The sequence below is a fragment of the Perca fluviatilis genome, chromosome 2 (assembly GCF_010015445.1).
Source record: "Perca fluviatilis chromosome 2, GENO_Pfluv_1.0, whole genome shotgun sequence".
Taxonomy (NCBI): Eukaryota; Metazoa; Chordata; class Actinopteri; order Perciformes; family Percidae; genus Perca; species Perca fluviatilis.
Window position 1 is genome coordinate 19,681,449 of NC_053113.1, and position 19,749 is coordinate 19,701,197.

At 42.6% G+C, this 19,749-nt stretch overlaps 2 protein-coding genes across 2 annotated transcripts; both read left to right on the forward strand.

Annotated features, from left to right (window-relative positions):
• Positions 1 to 5,137, forward strand: si:dkey-260j18.2 (uncharacterized protein LOC325231 homolog). Its single transcript, XM_039779197.1, has 5 exons — positions 1 to 492; positions 869 to 1,022; positions 1,202 to 1,280; positions 2,300 to 2,527; positions 2,737 to 5,137. Exons 2-5 carry the CDS (start codon positions 869 to 871, stop codon positions 4,232 to 4,234), a joined length of 1,959 nt encoding a protein of 652 aa, XP_039635131.1. The 5' UTR covers positions 1 to 492; the 3' UTR covers positions 4,235 to 5,137.
• A 179-nt stretch (positions 5,138 to 5,316) lies between these two features.
• On the forward strand, positions 5,317 to 19,694 carry slc5a2 (solute carrier family 5 member 2). Its single transcript, XM_039779224.1, has 15 exons — positions 5,317 to 8,308; positions 8,499 to 8,570; positions 9,096 to 9,200; positions 9,427 to 9,486; positions 9,600 to 9,704; positions 9,793 to 9,898; positions 10,433 to 10,513; positions 11,250 to 11,479; positions 14,673 to 14,808; positions 14,977 to 15,084; positions 15,259 to 15,409; positions 16,959 to 17,127; positions 17,238 to 17,453; positions 18,475 to 18,604; positions 18,682 to 19,694. The coding sequence occupies exons 1-15, from the start codon at positions 8,210 to 8,212 to the stop codon at positions 18,897 to 18,899; spliced, it is 1,986 nt and encodes a 661-aa protein (XP_039635158.1). The 5' UTR covers positions 5,317 to 8,209; the 3' UTR covers positions 18,900 to 19,694.
• The last annotated feature ends 55 nt before the right edge of the window (positions 19,695 to 19,749 follow it).

Sequence of the window (19,749 nt, forward strand, 5' to 3'; positions counted from 1 at the left end):
GGTCATCCAATCAGATGAGCGGAAGTTTAACGTTGCGGTAATCCGGTTCAGACGTGACAAGTGCGGCCGACTGAACTCAGTCCTAATTTCTGCCCTGTAGGCTCTACAAACTATTTTCTTCGTTACTACCTTACCACCGAGCTGGACGTGTGAGCATAATGCCATGGTGGACTGATGTGTGTTACGACGAGAAGCCTTTGCACAGCGGGAGAACTGTTCCTTTGTAAGCTAGTTTGGTCCGTCAGTCAGTAACGTTGGTGATGGATGAGCAGCGAGTAGCCTGAACGCGTCTTCTCCACAGGGCCCGGGACGAGCGTTTAAACTGAGCCCGGAGGACTAAGACACCCAGATGAGAGCAAGCAAAACCTCCCGAAGCTTCTGATAATAACCGGGTACTTAGATACAATTAGCCTGCCCCAAACTGCCTCACCAATTTCTGTTGAAAGTGAGACCCAACCAGCCTTCACGGTGGAAACGAGAAGAAGAGCAAAGGTACTGTAAGCTAAAAAGAAAACATCTTACCGGTAAACTGATGCTACAACAGTCTGCTTTGTGTTTGTTATCTAGCTATTATAGCCAGCCGTTTATGGGTTAACATACTTGTTATTGTCCTTCTGGGGGGGGGAAAAGAAAGAAAAGGAAACATACTGCGACTAGGGAGTGGGGTAAATATGTAGGAAACTTAAAATTAAGCTGTATCATGACCTTTGTCATAAAGCAGCATTTTTGTTTATCTGGGTCATATAGCTACTGTATGTTATAAGCCTCTATCTACAGTACATAGGACTGTCTGTTACAGATAGGCATTGCATGCATATAGGTTATAATTCAATGGCCAAACTATGAGTGTTTGCGTACTGTACCTCAGATGAATGCTGTGCGGGGGGGCACAGTCACCTGGCGTCCCCAGCCGTGGCAGGATGGGGACGGGGGAGGAGGAGAACCTCTGTCGGACAGCGACTCAGAGGAGGAGGACTTCCCTGATGACAGTACCACACCACTGGGAGACTACATCACACATGGTGAGACAGATACATGACGAGACTTCGAGAGGATGGTGTTGGGAATTTGGAAACTACTCATTAAGTTTCACCTGTCATCCCAACCTCTCTCTGTTCTGCTTTTGTCTAATTCTTACTCACCCCTCCTTCTGTTCTCGCCCTCCTTTCTGTTTCTCCTTCCTCTTTCTGCTTTGTTTTAGGATTGAAGCAGCTCCTGGATGCTCAGCAGCTGTGTGATGTTACTCTACTTGTTGAGGGAAAGAAGTTCATGTGTCACAGGTATGACTGCTGTATAGTACAAAGAAGCTGATACATAGAAAAAACAATTGTAGGAAAACTAGAACTACCAAATATTAGATTTGCCATTAGATTTCTATAAGTTCTATAACTATAAATCTAGCTAAATGACTAACAATTGAATTACAGATTGGTTAATTCAATGATTGTTAATAATTCAGGAGAGCTGATAAGCTTGGACACCGAAGAAGTTTCGGGGGACTTTGATGATTTACGTAGAGACATTACGAGGAGAATTAGGATCAAGCAGTACAATTTAACCATAGTGTGGTGTCATGTAGTGTCATCCCATCTCTGAAGTTCCTGTCTTTCTGAAGGAGCATTTAAACTAATGCTGGACATACAAGATTAGAGATTACCAAATAAGGTCCTTCGTCACTCATTTCAGCATATTCTAAGGTCAGACAGTCAGTCTAACATCTACTCAGGTAGAGTTCACTTTATCTATGGTGTGTGTGCATATGCTTCTCCAGTGTGTCTACTCTGTGTGTATGGGGTGTAGTCATATTCCTGGGACCTTGGGGAGTCAGAGAAAAACAGGCAAAAACAGTATTTTGTATCATGCAGCGGTTAAATCCCAGTCAGTTGAGAAGACAGAGATTTGAACTATTGCTTTGCCTGAGACAGGTTTTGATATAGTGTTGGTTGTGTTGGTCCCTGACCTTAATGTGCCCTGTGGTACCACTGTCCCAACTTACACAGCATCAGTTCTCCAACTGGAAATTCTACCACAATAATTATTTCCGCAACTATTATAAAATAGAATGCAAAGCAGATGTAACTGATGAAGTTGCACTTACACAGGCCAGCTCTGTTCTCGTAGAAAGCCGTTTGCACCCTCCGTTTGATATCAAAAAGGAGGAAATATATCAAACACGTTGGTTTGACTGTGAGCCACTTCTTGTGAGTAGACAAAAACGTAGCACTGTAAAATGTAGCAATGTCTTCTGCACGTGACATGAATCCGTTATCTTCTATCTTTCATCCTTCTCTCCCCTCAGAGTCCTCTTAGCAGCCGTGAGCCCGTACTTTCGGGCCATGTTCACCAGCCCGCTGGTAGAGTCTCGCCTCACTGAGATCCGACTGGAGGAAGTGACGCCGTCTGTCATGGAGACGGTCATCCAGTTTGTGTACACCGGTGAGGCTGGGCTCTCTCTGGACACAGCTGAGGATCTGTTTGTGGCCGCCAACCGGCTTCAGGTGATGCCCCTTCAAGACCTGTGCTCCAGGTAACTATGCTGTATAAAAGTGACCGATGATCGAGTTTACAGCCTTATTCATTAGCCTTTACAATTCAGGCGGCTGTCTATTTACTTTAGCATTAGGTTTAACAAACCAGCTTCTGTCTTCTGCATTTCAAACCCTCTCGTCTCATTTCCTCTTCCGCCCCTCTGTCTTTATCTCCACTTGTGGTTGTTCTCTACTCTTATCTCTCCAGGTTTCTATTTGAACACCTCTCAGTGGATAACTGCCTGGGGATGTACTCTCTTGCTCGCTCTCACCATGACCAGCTGCTGCTGCGTGCCTCCCTGCGGCTCGTAGCCCAGCACTTCCCCCGGGTGGCCCGGCAGAAAGACTTCCTCCTGCTTGACCACGGCACCTTAGGCAGCCTCCTGAGCTCTGACCGCCTGGGGGTGGACTCGGAAGCAGAGGTTTACGACGCGGCACGCCGCTGGGCAGAGCACCAGCCCTTAGATCGCTACGCCCACATGCCAGCTCTGCTTCACCACCTGCGGCCGGGGCTGCTGTCCCAGGAAGAGAGCCGAAGACTGTGCCAGGAGTTGGGGCCCGCTGCAGCTGGCGAGGGCCTTGGGGGGCCTCTGAGACCACGGGAGGGCATGTTTGAAAAGAAGATTGTCTGTGTGGACCTGACACCTCGGGAAGAAGAGAATTTAGCCGCAAGAGACTATACAGTGGACTGCTTTGACCCTCGGACAGGGAAGTGGGAGAAGTTAGCAGCACTGGGTTCGCTGGTCAGTCCCGGCTGTACGGCTGTAGGTGACCGGCTGTTTGTAGCGGGTGGGATTCTGCGGACAGGCTCTGTGTCTGCAGCCGTGCATGAATATGATGCAGTGTTGGACCGCTGGGTAGAGCGGCCTTCCATGATCCAGCCACGGGCTATGCTAGGCCTGCTGGGCTGTGGAGAGTCAATCTATGCCTTGGGTGGTAGTAACCGCTCAGCTCTGCTGGACTCCAGTGAGACCCTGGAGCTGACCACGCTTCAGTGGGCTCCAGGGCCTCGGTTACCGCTCCCTCTGCGCGCCTTTGCCAGCGCAGCATTACGTGGACGGCTTTACCTTCTGGGTGGAACCACACTTGAACAGAACCGTGCTGTGGTCCACTCAGGGGTGCTTATTTATCACACCCTAACAGACTGCTGGACACGTGTGGCTCTGGACTCCGGCGCCACCTGTCTTGCTGGAGGAGTAGCAGTGCGAGGAGGAGTGTGTGCAATTGGGGGATACATGAGGGATACCACCAAGTTCCTGGACGGAAACTACACCAATCTGGAGACTTTAGACGCCACTGGGCGTGTTCTGTTTTTCAGAGAGGGCAGGGGGTCTGGAGTAGAGAGGGAGGTGACTGGGGGAGGGGTGATGGTCACTGCAGAGCAGCGAGGGGGTGCAGGTGGTGGAAGCGACCGCTCCCCAAGCCCTGTGGTATTTCCCGGGCTGCCACGGCGGATTGCAGCTGGGGGCGTGGCCAGGTGGAAACGCAGGATTTATGTGCTGGGTGGGGAAAACGGCTCACGGTTCTATGACAGTGTGTACTGTTGGAAGCCCGGCTGGCGCAGTTGGGTCCAGAGACGTGAGAAACTCCCTGGAGACACTGGAGGGGTGAGCCAGTTTGGGTGTACCACTTTAAAGTTTCCTAAGAAACACATCCTGTCCAGACTGAGACTAGCCAAAGAAAACTGCAAGAAGTCCGCTGACTAGCTTTTTAGGGACCAGTATGACTGAAGTCGAGGCAGCCGTTCATTTATCACAAGATGAGCTCCAGGCTGAGTTCGAATTAGCTCTTCTGTTGGTGTTGAGATGAAGTCACAAGGAAGAGACCTTTTGTTACAGTCTGAGTGCAGCCCAGAGTAGACCTATAATGGACTGGATGCAGACACATCTTATGAAATGTAATATGGATAATAAAATGTACAAGTGGAGCCAGAAACTGGTTAAAAGTCAGGCAACGTGCACCTGAATGTAACTAGTCGACTATTTGTCAGAACAGTAGTCCTTTTGAGAGAAAAAGGCCTTTTTAATTGTTTTCTTAAAACGAAATGTTAGTTTCAGCTTTTTGCTGGCGTAAGTTTTTAATGGCTGTTTGGAAACCATTTGAATGCTGTGAATCTTTAAGCAGCGTCTAGTTTAGACACAAGGACGTTGGCACATTTCTGACCATGCTATGTTCCACTTTATTTTCCTGAACTTTGTTTTTTTTCTCTAATGTGGGCCTGTAAAGCCTTTTGAAACTGCAATAAGGGATATACAAATAAACGTGACTTAAGTGAAACATATTTCATAAAACTACTTGCATATAGAGAGTTTTTACTTGTACCATTAGCATTTTTTATTTTTTTAATCAACAAAATAGAGCATTTTAAAATGAACTGAATCTTTTTATTATCAAACCCATAACCCAGTGAAGAGCTGAACGTCCTGCAGGAAACCTCGGCAGGTTTTTGACGGCGCATCAATGGCTCATTTGTTCAGTTTCATCCTTCACAACATCAGGAAAGTCAAATACCTGCTAGGGGTGGGAATCCCCAGAGGCCTCACGATACGATATCATCACAATACTTATGTCACGATACGATATTATTGCGATTTTAAGCATACTGCAATATTCTGCGATATATTGCAATGTATTACCTTTTTTCCAACTTCAAATTTTTCCCAATTTCAAATGATGTCCCCAAAGGAAAATGTCAACGTCTGTTTTATCGAAAAAGATACATTTCTCTGTTTGTTCATCTCACTTCAATTTTATTGTTGCAAAATGGGATTGTCAAGCAGACAGACTGACCAACACATATATCATAAAAGATCTGTGTATCGATACAGTATTGCCACGAAAAATATTGCGATACTATACTGTATCGATTTATTTTTTTCCCCCACCCCTAATACCTGTCCCCTGGACACTGCCTAGTGTTGAATATTGCAAAGCCCTGTTCACGGGTCTCACTACGCAGGCAGTCAGATCCCTCCAGCTGATCCCAAATATGGCACACAGACCAGATGGCGTCCTTTTACTTGGTAGAAACTGTGCTTATGTTTGGTGTTCTTAAATGCTCTTTTAAAGGTCCTGCCTCAAACAAGTGGAACATAGCAGTGGGAGAAATGTGCAGATAAGGCTGGATAATACACAAAAAGATGATAGCCAGAACACCGTCTTCCATATTAATAGATATGACAATGTGTGTTTTAAGTAAAAGGATTTGGTATAGACGTTTGTGAAGATGTGCTGCAAAGAAAACTTGAACTTGTTCTTTTCAGCTAGCGTGGTGAGATTACAGGGGCGCAAGGTAAACATGTGCGGGTGTCGTGAAGATGACTTACAGAAATTGTGTCCAGACTACCGCACCTTTGCTAAACCTTCAAGCCAGGGGAACAGTTGTCTGCTTGAATAGCAGCCGTGTCAAAATAACATTTTGGTTTTAGTCGCTCCAGCCACAGGACCCGTGAATGTGTTTGGCGTGGAGGTAATGGATTATCTGAACACATTAGCACTGTACCTAATTTATTGAAATGTATTTCAAAGGTTTTTGTTGTTGTTGTTTCGAAATGGTAACCTTTTTGCTCCGACTACAGCTCGGCGTCCTGCAGGATGGCGCTATAGGCTAAGACGGACTCGTCAAACAGGAGCAGATGTGTTGAGATCTGAAAGGGATTTTAAAGTAACTTAATTGTTAAATTCTGATTTTATGAACGGTCAGAACGTTTGCCCACAAATGTAAGCACATTGTTTTGCTGTAGGCCACCATGTTTTCCTTAATCTTTTCACTTCTGTTTTCCTCTCTTAATTACTCACATTGATGAAATCCAGATACTTCTGCGGGGGATATGTGCATATGAAAACCACTGCCAGCTGTGTCTGAAAATGGCAGAATTCTACCAGTGTTGTCATCAGATTGCAAACTACCAAACAAGGCAATAAAACAAGGATATTTTGAGATTGTTTTGGGCTTAAAGTCAGACACAGAGAAAGTCACTGAAAGATGTCTGTGACATTAAAATGAATTAGTTTTAAATGCTAAAATAGCAGCAGGGAAATCTTTTTTTATTTTTTATTTTTTTTATTTAATTCACTCAGAACCTGCGGAGTTGACCTAAGCATCTTAACAATCACCGTTTTCATTACTGCAGGCCAGATATTAGTTTTCACACGTAACTTTAGATTGGTTAACATTGACGCAGTTTAGATTCTGTGAATACATTATCAACTGAAAAGAAGAAATTGGGATGGATACAGGATGTAATGGCAAAATAGGATTCCTTTTTCAGATCTTACAACTGGGATATGGCGTAGTGTGACTGTGTACAGGATCCTAGATCTGTAAAGTGGATTTATTGCTGAAGCAATAATTCAATAGTAGCCTGAAAATTAAAAATTTAAACCTGCTAAAGAGCATTAATTAGGTGAGGAAAAAGAGAGGGTATTTCACATAATGTAATTGTAAAACTTGATCATTGAGGCCAAATTCATGTAGCTCCCTAGCCTGACACGCCAGACCCACATCAAGATGTTGGCTGGCTGCAAATTACATTTGCTGCTGCTAGGGTGCGTCTAGATTTCTAGGCTAGTAGCTCCCCCAAAAAGGACTCAAATTAGACTGGTCAGGTTTGTCTCATAGCTCTGCTTTCCACTGGGTTATAACCTACCAATAGATTCAAACGTAGATTTCAGTCAAACCATCCTAACTTGTAAAACTTTCCAAAGTGTTAAAATGACTCCCTCAAGAACAGAATAGTGAAACTTCCCCAATTTCCCAGCTAACAGCAGATGTTTAACACCACCAGTTACTTTATTTAATAAGTAGTAAGTTCACTAGTCAAACACACAACCGATACCTTTTTTATTTTAGTTTTTGTTATTTTGGTTGGTGATGAGATGTGAGCTTTAGTTTGTGTTGCCTTTTTCATTTCAAATATCTGAATTTTTCACCTTGAAATGTCACATGAGTTGATTTTTCTTTTTCCTTCGTGTGCTTTCGTATGACACGCGGAAGGTGATTGTGTGCGTGTTTGCACATTTTCTATGCTGAGGTTAAAATCTGTTTAACACAAGTTCTTTGCACACAGGCACACACCCAAATACTGTGTGTCCATTCAGAGAAGTGAATCTGCCCTCATTTGTACACCTGACCAAGTTTGTGAACTGAAAGGCAAATGGATGTTTTGATGAAAGCAGTGCTATCAAATGATTAAAGGACTGTTTTCTTATATGTTTTTCACTGGTGAATTTTTACAACTGCAGGAACAATGATTAAGTATTTTGGCTAATTATTTTTTTATGGTGGGGGCACATTAAGTACCTGTTTGGGCATAAAGAGGCCTTTAATAGATACAAGTCTTCATTTCTGCATGTGAAATGTTGAAAATCCAGAGGAACTACATTACTGATACCTGTTTGTTCATGGTTGGGTGTTAATAATTCCTCTAATAAACTGCTGGCGCTGCCCATTGTCACAGTCACAGCTGGCCAAAGTTCTCACTTGGACTGACCACTACTAATCTACTGCCGAGGCATCGCTCTTCTACAGATGCAGGTTTTTATTTTTAGTACATTTAGTTTTTTTTTTGCAGATGAAGGTGGTATTTTTTAGGCTTTATTAGAGGCAAAGCTCCGGATAAATCAAAGGCAGGTTGTAGTATAGAAAGCTAATCAAATCAAGCTACAGGATAAGTGAAGCGATGGCGGATCCCTCGTCAGACAAAGTGATCATCAACAACCCGGCAGACATCGCCGTCATTGTTGGATATTTCATCATGGTTATTAGTGTCGGCATTTGGGTGAGTGCACCTGTGTTAGTCTGTGTGCGTAACTGAGACTGAGTCTAATCTTTGGGAGATTATTATGACTAAATAAAAAAATGTATACCACCATAAAATATGCACGTCTCATAATTGTATGTATAAGGAAACACAGGTGACATTGATTTTGGTTTGTGAGAATAACACAATTGTCCTGTCTGTGTTTTAGGCCATGTTTCAGACCAAACGTGGGACAGTTGCAGGATATTTCCTGGCAGGACGCACCATGAGCTGGTGGCCGGTGAGTTCAGTAAAGAGCCAGCCCAATATTAGCTTATTAATATCAGTGTATATGTTTGCCAATAAGACGTTGCAGCACAGAAATGCAAAGGTTATGTTATCATTTCATAGTTTATCCATCAGAGGGGGCTGAAGTTTATTTTTACACTGTAAAATGTCCTGCTCAGTAAATAAAAAAAAAAAAAGTGTAGAGAACCCTTATCAAAAATGTATGCGGCAGGAGTATTGTAATCTGTAAGTTCATGTCTTTTAGTCATAGAAGGATGTCAAGGCAAAGTTTGTCCAAATACAGGTCATATCCTTTTGTATCTTAAAAAGTAACAAAATATAGTGGTTCCTTCCAGAAAAGGGGCAATATATGGCTCGATTTTGAAACTCATAAAGATTTTGATGGGTGAATATGCTATGCATGTCTCTGTTTTGTGCATTTCTGGTCATAGTCTTCATACTGTATGATGTCACGGTACTCCTGTAGGTTTGGATTTGGTCTCTTCAATGATTTTCTGTGTTCTTTTTTTTAATTCAGGTTGGTGCATCTCTGTTTGCCAGCAACATTGGTAGTGGTCACTTTGTGGGCCTGGCAGGCACTGGGGCAGCGAGTGGCATCGCTGTGGGAGGGTTCGAGTGGAATGTAAGTCATACTCACAGCTTGTACAACTCTGCAGTTTAATTCCCATGAATCACCATTTTAAAACACTGAATTCATGCATACATTACTCTTGTGCCAAAAGCCACCTGAATCTACTGTAAGAGGTAAAAGTCTCTCACAGTGGATTGGATGATAACATGATTTAACATGTCATACGTTATACATATACATTGTGCATATACATACCATTGTTCATTTACTGTGTCAGGCTCTGTTCATCGTGCTGCTGCTGGGCTGGTTGTTTGTACCTGTCTACCTCACAGCTGGGGTAAGTAGTTCAGGCTGTATTATCATGTGTTAACAAGTGTATCGTTCACTGACATGATGACTTCTGTAATTTCCTATATTGATACACACACTGTGTGAAATGTGCTGCGTTAGGTGATCACGATGCCGCAGTACCTGAAGAAGAGGTTCGGAGGGACCAGGATCAGCCTCTACCTCTCCGTTATCTCTCTGTTCCTCTACATTTTCACCAAGATCTCAGTGAGTCATCCCGCCTGAGAAAACAAAAACATACAGTAGGTTTCTTTCTTCGTTCCTTCTCTCCCCCCCTGTCTCTGTCTCTCTCCAGGTGGATATGTTTTCGGGGGCTGTGTTTATCCAGCAGGCATTAGGGTGGAACATCTACTTGGCCGTCATCACCCTTCTGTTAATAACAGCCTTGTACACTGTTACAGGTATGTAGGCTATATGTAATGAGCCTAGTCCAATTTTACACATGAGCATTAGATTACCCATAATGACGGTAGTGTTCCTTTTTTTTAAGTAAACTTATTTTTATTTAGCCTCTGAAAACAGTTGTATAATGTCTTCTATGACTCTGGAGGAAGCACTCTGAAATTTGAAAAGAATGTCCCCTTATCATGTCAAAGTCATGTCATCAGGGTTATCTTGGCTTGGGCTTGGAAACTGCAAATTCAAAACAGAAAACCTGTGTTACAAACTGGGGGGGGGGTTGAAAGATGTGAGCATTCATAAGGGAAGAGGGGGTTTAATGAAAATATGCTACATGTTGCATTGTGGGAAAAATGTTTTTGGAGCTTGGCCTATCAATCAGTATGTATCACCCTCTGCTGCTTCAGTTCTTTTTACGTGTCTCTTGCAAGTCCCCCGACTTTATCAAAGCGCAATACGAATTTGTTGATGTACCTCTTTAAATGTCACCATTTGTATAAGTGTGTGTATTTTAAGGTGCGTGACTGTGTTATCAGGTGGCCTGGCTGCTCTGATGTACACTGACACAGTTCAGACCTTTGTCATCATTGCCGGGGCCTTCGTCCTCACCGGCTTCTGTAAGTACATCATATTTAACCTTCCAAAAGATATTTTTATTCACACTAAACACAGTTCATGTTTTTGGCTTCTGTCAGTCCCTCTAGGCCTGTGGCTATGCCCCTCCCCAGCAGCTTCACAACAGGAAAGAGATTAACTAGGGTCAGTAATCATTCATTTCACTGCAGCAGTGTACAGTACGCTGACGCTGCAGAGCCGCAAAACTCTCCACCTCAGCTTACACAACGACAACCACCCCCTGCAACTTTATTGATTTCTTTATACTTGGTCAGTATATACCAGTATAATCCTTGTGTAGATTATTGACAAAGAAGGAGGCAGACAAGATAAAAGTGGGAAAGAAACCAGTGGAGGAGGAAAAAAAAGGCCACCTTCTTCTGTGAATTTGTGATGCGTTGAGATGATAGTGCTGACTCAGCAGCTGACTCATATCTTTAGTTAGGACAACAAGAGAGCTTTGGACTTTTGAGCTGAGTTGGAAAGAGCAAAGCATACAGTGTGTGTATTTTTTTCTTTCTCTTTTTTTTTTTTAACATAAAACTATCTTGTTTTACATGTTGTTAATGTAATAACAGGGATATTCATGCATACCACGCAGCTATGCGAATTTAAGGGTTGAATGGAATTCGGAGGTGAATTGAGTGTCATCACTTTGAATGGAAAAACACCACTAGGGTCCAGCATAAAATACACAGAAATTACAAAGAACTTACCCTTTCTCCTTTTGACTTCCAGCTTTTGCTGAAGTAGGAGGCTACAATGCTCTGCTGGCCAAATACAACTCTGCTATGCCAAGCAATTTCTCTTCAATGGATCCCCAGCGCTACAACATCTCCCCCCACTGCTACACCCCCAGACAGGATGCCTTCAGCATGCTGAGGGACCCAACCACAGGGGACCTGCCCTGGCCTGGAGTGCTGTTTGGGATTGCTATAGTGGGAGGCTGGTACTGGTGTTCAGACCAGGTGAATATCCCAGTTTGACGTTGACGTTGAAAAGCTTTGCTTTAGTTTCTCCATCACACAGAGCTGGTATTAGTGCTCAAGGTATACACATAGATCAACCAACGTCTAGTAACTACATGTTTGGTTTAAATTGAGATAAGACCAGAATCTGACTTCTTAACATCTTACAGTAAGATAAGATAAGATTTTAAGTTTTGCTAATTTTATCTCCCTGCATTTTGTTAAATTGGTCTTCAAATACCTAAATAACACTGCTCCTCCACCCCTTTGCAAAACAATGACAAGAAAGCAAAGCGGTACCAGATCCACCACCTGAGCAGCGTCAAAAGGCAACTGTCGTATCCCTTTCCGTAGAACATAATTTGCTCAAACTGCCTTTTCAGTAAACGGGGCAAAATTATGGAACTCCCTGCCAGACCACTTGAAATGTATCCCAACATTAGCCACCTTCAAAAATCCCTATGTCCCTATATAAATAAACCTTTAATAATATAAAAAATATCATGCCTTAGAAATCTGTATTATTTTGGTCAAAAAATAAATAAAATAAAAACAATATATATATATATATATATATATATATATATATATATATATATATATATATATATATACTGTATATCATTTTAATAATTTACCACCTTTTTTCCTGTTTCCTGTATTGGAAAAATCTATTTAGCATCTTTGCCTATCCTTAAAGGTGCAGTAAGTAAGACTTATAGAACTAACTTTCTGTCATATTTGCTGACCCTATGTTCCAGTAGAACTACATGAAGCAGGTCATTTAAAAAACAAAATCTGGCTCCTCTGGCACCACCTACAGCCTGTAGTGCGATTTGCAAAAATCCACCCCTCCCTGTTCAGATGCGCCAATCAAGGCCGGGGGAGGGGGGTCGAACTGCGTGTCAGTCACTGCTCATGCACACATGCACACATTCATTCTCCCTTGTGGGGGGAGGGGCTTAGGAGACCGTTTTGGGCTTTAGAAGAAAGTGGGGAGGGACAGAAGTTGTCGATGTTCAAATTCTTTGGCTCTCAGCCTGGATCTTCACAATCCTACCTACGGCACCTTTAAGGAGCAGGAATGATCAGGGAGACCTACGAACCAAATAACTCTCCAGCCATACATAATGCAATGCAAGGAAAACTGCATTTATTAACTGCATGTGGCCTTTATCACAGCCATACAACCACTTTAGTAGAAGCAAAGAGTCATTTCATTGTAACCATATACAGTGCCTTGCGAAAGTATTCGGCCCCCTTGAACGTTTCGACCTTTTGCCACATTTCAGGCCTCAAACATAAAGATATAAAACTGTAATTTTTTGTGAAGAATCAACAACAAGTGGGTCCCAATTATGAAGTGGAACGAAATTCATTGGCTATTTCAAACTTTTTTAACAAATAAAAAACTGAAAAAGTGGGCGTGAAAATTATTCAGCCCCTTTACTTTCAGTGCAGCAAACTCTCTCCAGAAGTTCAGTGAGGATCTCTGAATGATCCAATGTTGACCTAAATGACTAATGATGATAAATAGAATCCACCTGTGTGTAATCAAGTCTCCGTATAAATGCACCTGCTCTGTGATAGTCTCAGAGGTCCGTGTAAAGCGCAGAGAGCATCATGAAGAACAAGGAACACACCAGGCAGGTCCGAGATACTGTTGTGGAGAAGTTTAAAGCCGGATTTGGATACAAAAAGATTTCCCAAGCTTTAAACATCCCAAGGAGCACTGTGCAAGCGATAATATTGAAATGGAAGGAGTATCAGACCACTACAAATCTACGAAGACTCGGCCGTCCCTCTAAACTTTCAGCTCATACAATGAGAAGACTGATCAGAGATGCAGCCAAGAGGCCCATGATCACTCTGGATGAACTGCAGAGATCTACAGCTGAGGTGGGAGACTCTGTCCATAGGACAACAATCAGTTGTATACTGCACAAATCTGGCCTTTATGGAAGAGTGGCAAGAAGAAAGACATTTCTTAAAGATATCCATAAAAGTGTCGTTTAAAGTTTGCCAAAAGCCACCTGGGAGACACACCAAACATGTGGAAGAAGGTGCTGTGGTCAGATGAAACCAAAATCGAACTTTTTGGCAACAATGCAAAACGTTATGTTTGGCGTAAAAGCAACACAGCTCATCACCCTTAACACACCATCCCCACTGTCAAACATGGTGGTGGCAGCATCATGGTTTGGGCCTGCTTTTCTTCAGCAGGGACAGGGAAGATGGTTAAAATTGATGGGAAGATGGATGGAGCCAAATACAGGACCATTCTGGAAGAAAACCTGATGGAGTCGCAACAGACCTGAGACTGGAGACGGAGATTTGTCTTCCAACAAGACAATGATCCAAAACATAAAGCAAAATCTACAATGGAATGGTTCACAAATAAACATATCCAGGTGTTAGAATGGCCAAGTCAAAGTCCAGACCTGAATCCAATCGAGAATCTGTGGAAAGAACTGAAAACTGCTGTTCACAAACGCTCTCCATCCAACCTCACTGAGCTCGAGCTGTTTTGCAAGGAGGAATGGGCAAAAATGTCAGTCTCTCGATGTGCAAAACTGATAGAGACATACCCCAAAGCGAATTACAGCTGTAATCGCGCAACCAAAGGTGGCGCTACAAAGTATTAACTTAAGGGGGCTGAATAATTTTGCACGCCCAATATTTCAGTTTTTTATTTGTTTAAAAGGTTTGAAATATCCAATAAATTTCGTTCCACTTCATGATTGTGTCCCACATGTTGTTGATTCTTCACAAAAAATTACAGTTTTATATCTTTATGTTTGAGGCCTGAAATGTGGCAAAAGGTCGAAAAGTTCAAGGGGGCCAAATACTTTCGCAAGGCACTGTAGTTTAGCTTCCTTTGTTTCTGTGGTTACATGAATATTGGTCCAAATAATATGCAGTAAGAGACACTGGCATGTTATTTCATTGGCTGCTGACAGATTAGCTGTTTAAGCCTACGTGTTTATATTGAAACATGTTCGCCTTTTTTATTTGACTCTAATTAAGGCTACATAACACACAATTTAAATAAAAAAAAACTACTTCTCCTAATTCAAAAATAGATGGACCCTTTTGGCGCTTACTCACATACTGAACCAAACTCTATAAACCTTGACTAGATTTCCATTTGGAAATGTTTCTTATGTGTGAATCCTGTCTTGTTTGACTCCAGGTGATAGTCCAGCGGTGCCTTGCAGCTCGTAGTCTGACCCATGTGAAGGCAGGCTGCATCATGTGTGGCTACCTCAAACTGCTGCCAATGTTCCTCATGGTGTTCCCCGGCATGATCAGCAGGGTACTCTACCCAGGTCTGTGGCTTGCACTTTCAAATCACATTTAAAGGGGGTTGACAAAAACAACAGACACACCATAGGGTGAAGTATGATAGCTCTGCATGGTTGTACTTTTATCAAGCAAATGTCATAAAAAGAAATCTTTATCTTTACGCTGTGTATGTGTTTTTCCTCCACCTGTAGATGAGGTTGGCTGTGTTGTCCCTGAGGTGTGTGAGAGGGTGTGTGGGACTGAAGTGGGCTGCTCCAACATCGCTTATCCTAAACTGGTGGTGTCAATTATGCCAAATGGTAAGAACACATAACAAACAGTGGGTTTACATGCACAGCAGTACAGACTACTTTCTAAAAACTTTCTCATCCTTTCCACTCTCACCACCAATTTTGGCCAACTTCCTCTGATCTTCTCTCTGTCCCCTTCTTCTTCCACGCACCTTTTCTTGCTGCCATGATCTCTCTGTGTAGGTTTGAGAGGTCTGATGCTGGCTGTGATGTTGGCCGCTCTCATGTCCTCTTTGGCCTCCATCTTTAACAGCAGCAGCACCCTGTTCACCATGGACATCTGGACTCGTATCAGACCATGGGCCACCCAGCGCGAGCTGCTTATTGTGGGCAGGTAAATGGACGGTGTCTTTCTCTTGTGCTTACCGATTACAAACCATATGTCACTGGACTACATTCACTACTTTTAAGGAAGTACACTGAATTTTGCTTACAAACATTCAATGATGAAACGCTGTGACCTACAAGGTCTTTGTCAGGGAAACATCTGAGCATCATATGTTACAAAAAAACACCCATTATGCCCAAGCAGTTTGTTATGCATGTAAAAAAAAAAAAAAGGATTACACTAAGTGGTGGGTGGATCGATCCAAATATCGATAATATCGATAGCCTACCAACGTTGATATTGATCAATACCGATGTAATGAGATTTTTCTCTCCAGTGTGCACTGCTGCAGTTTCATCAAAGAGGCGACCTGGCCGGGCAACTGGTTAGCCCACCCGGTAGAGTGTGCACCCATATACAGAGGCTCAGTCCTCGCCGCTGTGGCCATAGGTTCGGTTCTGACCTGCGGCCCTTCGCTGCATGTCATTCCCCCTCTCTCTCCCCTTTCATGACTAAGCTGTCCTAACGAATAAAGGCCTAAAATGTCAAAAAAAAAGTGCTGCTGCTTTCAAGTGCCGCTCCTGTCAACAGTGCAGAGCAGGCACACTTTGCTCCCCCCCCCTTGTGATTTAATGTTGTATAAGTAAGCAAGCAGCCAGGCCCGGCATCGGCCAGCAGCACACACACACAAGCAGGACAGAGACGGAGCAGAAGAATGGCAGAGAGGAAGAGGAGCGCTGTGTGGCTAAAAATTAAATGGCAAGCTGTATAATTTGTAAAAATGCTGTAAGATACAGTGTTAACACAACAAATTTATACAAACAAGCATTTGAAAATTCTGTCCTGGGTTTTAACTTATTAATAATCACAAAAACACTTAAAGGTCATGAATATTCATTCAGATTTAGCAATTTGATGATGAATCCACTTTAATTATTAAAAAGTGTCGGTATCGTATTGGTATCGGCAATACTGGCCCTGTATTTACTTGGTATCGGATCGATACCAAATTTTGCAGTATCGCACACCACTAGATTACACTATATACAGTACAGGGCACATGCAGTGCAGTTTGTTCTGCCTTTTTATATTTTACAACACACATTTTTTTAAATGAACAAAACAATGTGTACTTTTTCATGATGCTATGGTTCTACTCCATGCATAGATGGCATTTACGCTGCTATGGTTTGGGTAAGGGCTTTACTAATAATAACAATTTTTAGGGGATTTTGCATTCAACTTACCAAGCTGATATTTTGTGCCATTAACCATTTTGAAATGAAACAATTTGTTTGTGTTTATAGGTGGCCAATGAAATGTCATTAAGATAAGTAGACTGAGCTCCTCAACTGAGACCCAGGATACACGTGCTAATTGTGATGTTATTGATACCACGACTTTAAAAGTTTATCTTAAGGGCTTCTGTTGAAACAAACTCTGGGGCTATTCCAAAGTGTATGAATGTAGGATACTGTGAATTGATATGGATAGGTTTGAAGGCATCACCAACCGCCCGTCTATTTCTTCTTTTTGTTTTTCCTCTCCTCTTTAGAGTCTGGGTTCTGTGCATCGTAGCCGTCAGCATCTGTTGGATCCCAGTTGTGCAGGCGGCTCAGAGCGGTCAGCTGTTTGATTACATCCAGTCAGTCTCAAGCTATCTGGCGCCGCCTATCGCCTCAGTCTTCCTCCTGGCTGTGTTTGTGAAGAGGGTCAATGAAAAGGTGAGATGACACACATGGTAACATCATATTAAATCCTATTACCATTGATGAAACACCTGGGGGAATCATACCAACAGAACATTTGATTTTCCATCTGCCTTCACCTCAAGGGTGCCTTCTGGGGCCTGATAGGCGGCCTGCTGATGGGTCTGTGCCGGATGTTGCCTGAGTTCTGGTTCGGTTCCGGCAGCTGTGTTTTCCCGTCTTACTGCCCTTTCTTGGTGTGTGGGATCCATTACCTCCACTTTGCAATCATACTCTTCTTCTGTACGTCAGTTCTGGTGCTGGTGGTCAGCTACTGCACCCAGCCCATAGAGGATCTACATGTAAGTGATTTAGTGTGTTAATAAACTCACAGATGCACTGATTCACTAAGACCCCACATGTTTGTGTAACAGGAGGTACACAAAATATCAGTCATATCAAGTTCCTTAAAGGTCCCATGGCATGCTGCTTTTTGGATGCTTTTATATAGACCTTAGTGGTCCCCTAATACTGTATCTGAAGTCTCTTTCCCAAAATTCAGCCTTGGTGCAGAATTACAGCCACAAGAGCCAGTCCCACAATGAGCTTTCCTTAGGATGTGCCATTTCTGTGTCTGTAGCTATTGAGGAGGAGAAGGGGGGGCAAGGTGGAGGGTGGGGGTGTGGCCTTGACCAACTGCCATTTTGCTCGTTTGAAAGCCATGATGTCTCTCCCTCGTGGGTGGGCATAATTCTCTGGGCGGGCAAAGCAGAGAAAGGGAAGGTAACCTTGCTCCTTATGACCTCATAAGGAGGAGATTCCAGATCGGCCATCTGAGCTTTCATTTTCTCAAAGGCAGAGCAGGATACCCAGGGCTCGGTTTACACCTATCACCATTTCTAGCCACTGGGGGACCATAGGCAGGCTGGGGGAACTCGTATTGTTAAAAAACCTCGTAAAGTGAAATTTTCATGCCATGGGAGCTTTAAGACAAAATCTTCATTAGGGGGCCATGATATTAGGGCGGCTGTGCAATTAATTGGGATTTTAATCACGGTTATGATTTTGGCTCCTAATGATCACAGAAAACGATTATTATGCACATTACGTTTTGCAAGTAAACTCTTATTTTGTTTTTTAAGTTCAATAAATTCATCATCTTTCCAAAAGTCAATGAGGAATCGTGTTAAATAATGCTGATTTCTATATTGACCAAAATAATTGTGATTATGACTTTTTTCATATTTGAGCAGCCCTACGTAACATGAAAGCATTTTGAGAGCCCTGATCTGCAACTGGATTAAGCAAAACCTTGCCAGCATTTTAGAGGAAATTTACAAATGGTGTCTGTTCCTGTGGCTTATGAAATTGTTTTCTTTTCAGCTCCATCGTCTGGTGTTCAGCCTGCGTCATTCAAAAGAGGAGAGGAAGGATTTGGACTGGGAGCAGGAAGAGAATGGAAGAAGAGCTCGGAGAGAGGCTCAGGAGAGGATGAGGGAGAATAGTGATGCAGGTAAGAAAGAAAGGATGTCAGTCACAAAAAAAAGACAAATCTAGGAGAAAGTACTAACTCTTCTCTCTTCCTCTCAGTGGCTGAAGAGGGGAACAAGTCTTGTATCTGTCGCCTGGTTGGTCGGTTCTGTGGCGGGGGCAGCGTCAGCGGCTCGCAGGCCCACGAGCAAGACACTCCTGAGGCATCACAGAAGCTGCCTGACATCAGCGAGGACCCGGTGTGGAAGTACATTGTAGATGTTAATGCTCTCATTATGATGGCTGTAGCAGTTTTTTTGTGGGGTTACTACGCTTAGCAGTCATATTAATTCTAGTTGAAAGTGCATGTGAGTTGGAATCTTGATGTGATTAAGTTTAATCACTTTGTTGGTATGAGAGTAAATAAAACAATGTCGCCACCTGTTGGCAAATACTTGTCACTGCAAATCATAGAGATGTCACAATTACAAAAAAAAAGGTAAAAATTAGGCCATCATGCAAGTATACTACCAACAGTCTCAGTTCTCTGTAGAGCACAATGGGTTGTGATCATTCACTGCATTTCTCCAACAGTGTGTGTAATGCAGTCTAAAAATGTTTTATGAGGTTAGAATGCCATTACTGTATACTCTTACATGTTGATTCAATCACTGAAATAAGAGGTGCGAGAAGAAAAAAGTATTATCTGGAAGCCAGGTAAAATGTATACTCAAAGTATCAAGTAGCCCAAAGATTTGTTTTCAAAAAAAATTTGACTCCTTTTAAGACTCAAGAAATCAATGAAAAGTATGAAATTAAGTCACTTCAAAAAAGTCACCAAGAGAGCAATTAATACTCAGTAGTTCATATTGTAGGCTAATGTGCATGTCTAGTTATAAATGTGGTCTCTAATCTGTATTTAAATGTGCTTGGTCATTTAAATCAGTCATACAATAAATCATAAGATTGTCAGTCAAGAAAAAATATTTGGTGGTTATAAGTATTGCTTGCTTTTCTGCCCCATATAATACTCTTGAAAGCAGTTGTTTGGCAGTTTGTTACACTAAGTTCAGCTCTGATAAGATGTGATAGGCATCGTCACGGTCATTGTAAGGACAAATGATTTAATCAATCACGGTTATAGGATCAGCTTTAAAACCATCATTGGTTGCAGGCTTGATATTTACT

What these genes read in the sequence shown, in the direction of transcription:
- si:dkey-260j18.2 (XM_039779197.1), top strand. Translation starts at nt 869, where the DNA reads ATGAATGCTGTGCGGGGGGGCACAGTCACCTGGCGTCCCCAGCCGTGG. An exon ending in AAGAAGTTCATGTGTCACAG is followed by an intron (nt 1,281 to 2,299) that starts GTATGACTGCTG and finishes CTCTCCCCTCAG; the next exon opens with AGTCCTCTTAGCAGCCGTGA. An exon ending in CTTCAAGACCTGTGCTCCAG is followed by an intron (nt 2,528 to 2,736) that starts GTAACTATGCTG and finishes TTATCTCTCCAG; the next exon opens with GTTTCTATTTGAACACCTCT.
- slc5a2 (XM_039779224.1), top strand. Translation starts at nt 8,210, where the DNA reads ATGGCGGATCCCTCGTCAGACAAAGTGATCATCAACAACCCGGCAGAC. An exon ending in CTGTCTACCTCACAGCTGGG is followed by an intron (nt 9,487 to 9,599) that starts GTAAGTAGTTCA and finishes GTGCTGCGTTAG; the next exon opens with GTGATCACGATGCCGCAGTA. An exon ending in GGTACTGGTGTTCAGACCAG is followed by an intron (nt 11,480 to 14,672) that starts GTGAATATCCCA and finishes GTTTGACTCCAG; the next exon opens with GTGATAGTCCAGCGGTGCCT.